Source organism: Hylaeus anthracinus, unplaced genomic scaffold, assembly GCF_026225885.1.
Source record: "Hylaeus anthracinus isolate JK02 unplaced genomic scaffold, UHH_iyHylAnth1.0_haploid 13270, whole genome shotgun sequence".
NCBI lineage: Eukaryota > Metazoa > Arthropoda > Insecta > Hymenoptera > Colletidae > Hylaeus > Hylaeus anthracinus.
In genome coordinates, this window is record NW_026534451.1 from 1 (window position 1) to 4,932 (window position 4,932).

The 4,932-nt window shown below is 55.0% G+C and overlaps 1 protein-coding gene across 1 annotated transcript; it reads right to left on the minus strand.

Annotated features, from left to right (window-relative positions):
* Nucleotides 1-3,260: 3,260 nt before the first annotated feature.
* Nucleotides 3,261-4,478, minus strand: LOC128892659 (uncharacterized). The gene is made up of 3 exons (XM_054153191.1): nucleotides 4,386-4,478; nucleotides 3,626-4,272; nucleotides 3,261-3,513 (listed from the first exon to the last, which is right to left on the minus strand). Exons 1-3 carry the CDS (start codon nucleotides 4,476-4,478, stop codon nucleotides 3,261-3,263), a joined length of 993 nt encoding a protein of 330 aa, XP_054009166.1.
* Nucleotides 4,479-4,932: the final 454 nt, after the last annotated feature.

The window sequence follows — 4,932 nt, forward strand, 5'->3', positions numbered from 1 at the left end:
GAATTCCGGGTCTAACCTCACCGTGACAGGGGACGCCCAAGGGCGGGGCTCTTCAAGCACCACCTTGTATGGGCGTCCCTACGGATCGTCACGTAGGGTGAGTAGGAGCTCGTCCCACGCTCTGGCCTTGGCTGCGGCTATCGCGCGCTTGACAGCCACAGCCGCCGACCTGTACACCCCGTACAGTTCGGCAACTCTCCACTCCGGGTCACCGCCTAAGAAGTGGCGGCGCCGAGCACGGGTATACTGACGAAGGGCGCGGCTGGCCGTTCTTCTGAGGTCGGCAACCTCGCCCGTCCACCAGTACGCAGACTTCCTCCGGGGCTGCTCGCGGATCCGGGGCATAGCTACGTTGCAAATCATTTACAACGTGTCCCGGATCCATAAAGCCCCCGCTTCTATCCCGCGCTCCCTGGCAGATGTCCGTGGCCTGGAAGTCAATTGCTTGGCGTGGCCAGGCAAAGCATTCTCAGATCATCAATACCCATACTTTCTCTCTCGCAGACTTTCACAATAAACTTTGACAATATGAGTACATTTTCATTTTATTGTGTTTTAAAATATTTCTAAGGATATTCATTGATGCAGATACCCCTCCTCTCACAGGCTTTCAGATAATTTGTCAGTTTAAAACGCTAACAATATGAGTACATTTTCATTATTTTACATTTTAAAATAAGTCTTATTCATCAAAACCTTGACCTTGCCTGGTCACGCCAAGCATTTGACTTCCAGGCCACGGACATCTAGGCAAATGTCTAAACAGTCTCAGTTTGTGGTTGATACAATATTTAGCTTCTTCATTTCACCGCCAAAGTGTGGTGCAGTCAGTTTACATGAGTTGTCATTAGGGTCTGGACGTCGGCACTGTTGAACACAGCATTTTAGCTGCGCATAGTTGGAAAGCACCGAATTTTTCATTGTGTTATACAGTGTCGCCTTTGCACTTTGCTGGAAAGCACCTTCATATACTGGCAGCTCATTTCGATTTCACTTCTTTTTCTACTTTTTTGAATTTTTTTAGGGAAATTTTCTATTTTTCTATGATTACTCTTTAAGTCCTCCACTTTTTCATGTACTTGGCGTAATTTTTTTACTTTTTTGAAGTTTTTTATTTTATACTACATTTATGTACAGACAGGATTTTTTATTTAATTATAATGTATCGTCATATTAACGAGAATTTTATTATTTTAGGATGACGATGATGTAGGATCGTTTCCTAAAGATGTTGGGTATGCACCATTCGATGACGAAACAAAAGGATCGATGGATCCTCTGGGGTGCGAACAAAAGCCTAGAATACTTTTAATGGATCTTCGAAAGTACTCCCTTAAATTTTTAAAATGTCATCGTTTTATCCATTTTATCGCGTGTTTGAAATAAATATTTATTCTAGGAGCGGAAAATCATCTATACAGAAAGTAGTTTTTCATAAGATGTCGCCAAACGAAACATTATTTTTGGAAAGCTCAAATAAGATTTTTTTTTTGTGGGATTGTGGGACTTCTCCTTCAAAAAGATCCTACCCACTAAAACCACCTCTTCCTCCACAAGTAGGACCATACCGGAGTCCGCTCATCGCATTACTTCGGTATGGACCCGTGGCGTGCTGGCCTGCGCGTACGAGCAGGCCACCTCTAGTCTTGGGAACCCGGACGGGGGTCCCGAAGACACCCATCGACCCTCTTCGCCACCAGGACAGAAGACGCGCACGCCGAGACTGGATCCCACAGCTCTGCGCTCCGTAGCATCACCCCTACGATGTTATCGGGGGTGATGTCGTGTTCCGCTGCGCTGGCAACTACGGAGCGCGCCTCGCTGAAGCGAGCGCAAACAAAGAACGTGTGGAACGCGTCGTCTCGCTCGGCGTCGCAATAACAGCACGTCGGGGACCTTACTTTGGCCATCCGGTACAAATAGTACCGGAAATACCCATGTCCTGACAGGAGCTGGCTGAGGTAGAAATCTACTTCGCCGTGAGCGCGCTCCAGCCAGGGCCTCAGGTTCCCGATCAGCCGGGCTGTCCATCTTCCCGTGCTGTCCGCGGACCAGCGGCGCTGCCATTTCGAGAGTGTCTGAGCGCGCGCCAGACTCGCGGCCTCTGTCCTGCCCAGCTTCCTTCTCTCCTTGGCGAGAAGGTTGATGGGGGAGGATTCCGGCGATCGCGAGCACCGCGAGCGCCGACACTGTGCGGTAGCAGCTGGCGACCCGCAGCGCTCCACGTCGCTGAACGGAGGCTATGCATGCCCTGTATTTCTTGACGTCCATGGACCCGACCAATATCTCAGCTCCGTACAGGAGCATATACTGGACCGTGGACATCAAGAGCCTGCGTTTCCCTAGCCTCGGCCCGCCGATGTTGGCCATCAGCCTGCTCAGTTCTCCCGACCTCGCCATCGCCTTATCGGAGACTGCGCGTATATGGTCCCAGTAGGTGAGCCTATTGTCTAGCTGCACCCCCAGGTACTTCACGCTGCAACGTGTCTGCTACGGTCACGTCACCCACCTTCATCGGCACGACGGTGGGTATATACCTCCTCGTGAGCATGACGATCTCGGTTTTCGAAACCGCCAGCTGGAGGCCGTGACCGTCCATCCAGTCTCCGACCCGCCGCATCACCCGGTTCAGCTTCAGCTGTGCTAGCTCGATGCTGCAGGCGGTAATGACGACGGCGATGTCGTCCGCGTACGCGACGAGGTACGCGTCGCTAAGCATTTCGATACTGAGCAAGCTGTCGAACGAGACGTTCCAGAGGTCCGGTCCCAGAACGGACCCGCAGTGCTCCCGCAGGTAGTCGCTGACCATGGCCAACAAATAGCTAAGGACTCGAAATCGCTCGAGCGCCCTCAGCAAATCTATCCACCTCGCCGAGTTAAAAGCGTTGCGCACGTCCAACGTGACGAGGAGGACCAGCGGGCGGGTCCGGTGGCACGCTTCGTCGGCTCTTCCGACAGTCTCGACCACGTCGGAGATGGCACTGATGGTGGAGTGCCCTCACCGGAATCCGTGCTGTCGGTCCGACAGGTCGCCGGCGGCTTGCACTGCCCGAAGCAGGCAGGTCTTCAGCATTTTCTCCATCACCTTACCGGCTGTGTTTAGCATACACAGTGGTCGGTAAGATGACGGAAAATCAGAGGCACCCTTCCTTTTGTGATCAGTACAAGCCGCGCATCCTTCCAAGGCGACGGGAAGACCCCCCCCCCCCCCCACCCCAGAGGCAGGTGTTATACATTTTCAGCAGAAGGTCCGGGTGGAGTCACGCCACCATCTTCAGGACCTGTGCTAGAATGCCATCCGGGCCCGGGGCTTTCCTCGGTTTCAAGGAGCCCACCGCCGACTGCAGCTCCTCTAGAGTAAACGTGGGAACGACGTCTCCGTCAACCGGCTCCGGGTAGAAGTCCCTTGCCGGGTTGTTGGGGAATAATCCGTCCACCACGCGCTCGGTGGTAGCTGCGCCCAATGTGCCCTGTGCGGCGGTTCCGGACCTTGCGGGTGACAAGCTTGTACGCCTGTCCCCAGGGATCACGGTTCACCTTGTCGCACAGCTCCCTCCAGCAGCGGACTTTGGAATCCTTAATAGCCCGGTTGAGCGTCTTCTTGACCGCCCTCTACTCGGCTGACCTGTCGGAGGGCTCCGTTCTACGGCGGGCTCGTTGCGCCAGTCTACGTAGCCTCAGACACTTCCGTCTGAGGCTGGCGATCTGGCCCGTCCACCAGTACGCCTGGGCTCGGCCTTTCCACGGCTTTTTGCGGGGCATCGAAGCGTCGCAAGTCCGAGTGATGAGCCCCATGGTGTGGCTCACCATGGCCTCAGCGACATTCCTTCCGGGATGATCGCGGGGTATAGGTGGTATGCCCCCGAGGCCGCGGCTCATACATTCCGTGAACTTTCCCTCGTCCCGCTTGGCTGTGTTCCAGCCGAGTGGGCGCCGGGATCTGCCGTGCAGCGCCGACCCGTCGGACGATATCCGGAAGGTGATATACTGGTGGTTATTGCCAGTAAAATCTTCCATCACCTTCGAGCCCCTGGTTTGACGACCCAGAAACTCTGAAACCAGAGTGACGTCTGGGATGGAAACGCCGAAACCGGGTCGCTGATAGGTCGGCGTGGTGCACGAGTTGAGCACAATCAACCCCAGCCTGGATACCATTTCCATTACCAGTTTGCCTCTGGCATTGGAGGTTGGCATCTCCCACTCTGGAGGCCTGGCGTTGAAATCGCCTGCTATAATTCCAGTTCGTCGAGCTTTTCCTGGAACACGTGAGCGCTATCGTTGGGGGAGAGATAGACGCTCACGTATGTAACGTCCCGGGATTTGACCCAGACGAATCCACGACCCGGGCCGCGGTGCACCACCGGAACCTTCCGAAGGTCCCGCACCCTGAGTGCGGCGGCGCCCAGGTCCTCGACGTACCATGACGAGTAGTCCCGGTTTCGGTACTGCTCGCACACCACCACCACGTCAGCGCCCATTTCCAGGGACAGCTGGGTGAGGAAGCTGTTGGCGACCCGGCTGCGGTTCAGGTTTCCTTATATCACCGTCGCCATTGCGCCGTTCGTTTCCTGGCACCAAGGACGTCTCGGAAGGCCTTACAGGCCCCGGACCCTGATGCGTGGTCGAGCTTTTTTTTTTCTTTTTACATGGGAAAATGCGTTTACGAACGCCCCCTTATAAGGAGGCGGTAGTGTGGGACTCGCCCCTTGATTTGATATCAAGGGGAATACCCACTAAAACCTCACGGTGGCCGGCCACGGCGCATTAGGGAGGGGCACCGGGATCTTTTACGAACGCTACCGGTGCCCCCCGCGCCTCTCCCCCCGCAACGAAGGGAGGAGCGCCATCTCCGGTGCGGAGTGAATACCTCCCCACCTAACCGCGGGTGCCACAGCCCACGGTCTCGCCTGTCCCTTTTAGTCGCCTCTTACG

Excerpts from the sequence above, each read along its gene's own strand:
- LOC128892659 (XM_054153191.1), bottom strand. The coding sequence starts at position 4,478 with ATGGGCGCTGACGTGGTGGTGGTGTGCGAGCAGTACCGAAACCGGGAC. Across the intron at positions 4,273-4,385 it reads TGGGCGCCGCCGCACTCAGG|CGCTCACGTGTTCCAGGAAA; the intron begins GTGCGGGACCTT and ends CCCCAACGATAG. Across the intron at positions 3,514-3,625 it reads AGAACGGAGCCCTCCGACAG|GCGTACAAGCTTGTCACCCG; the intron begins GTCAGCCGAGTA and ends CCCTGGGGACAG.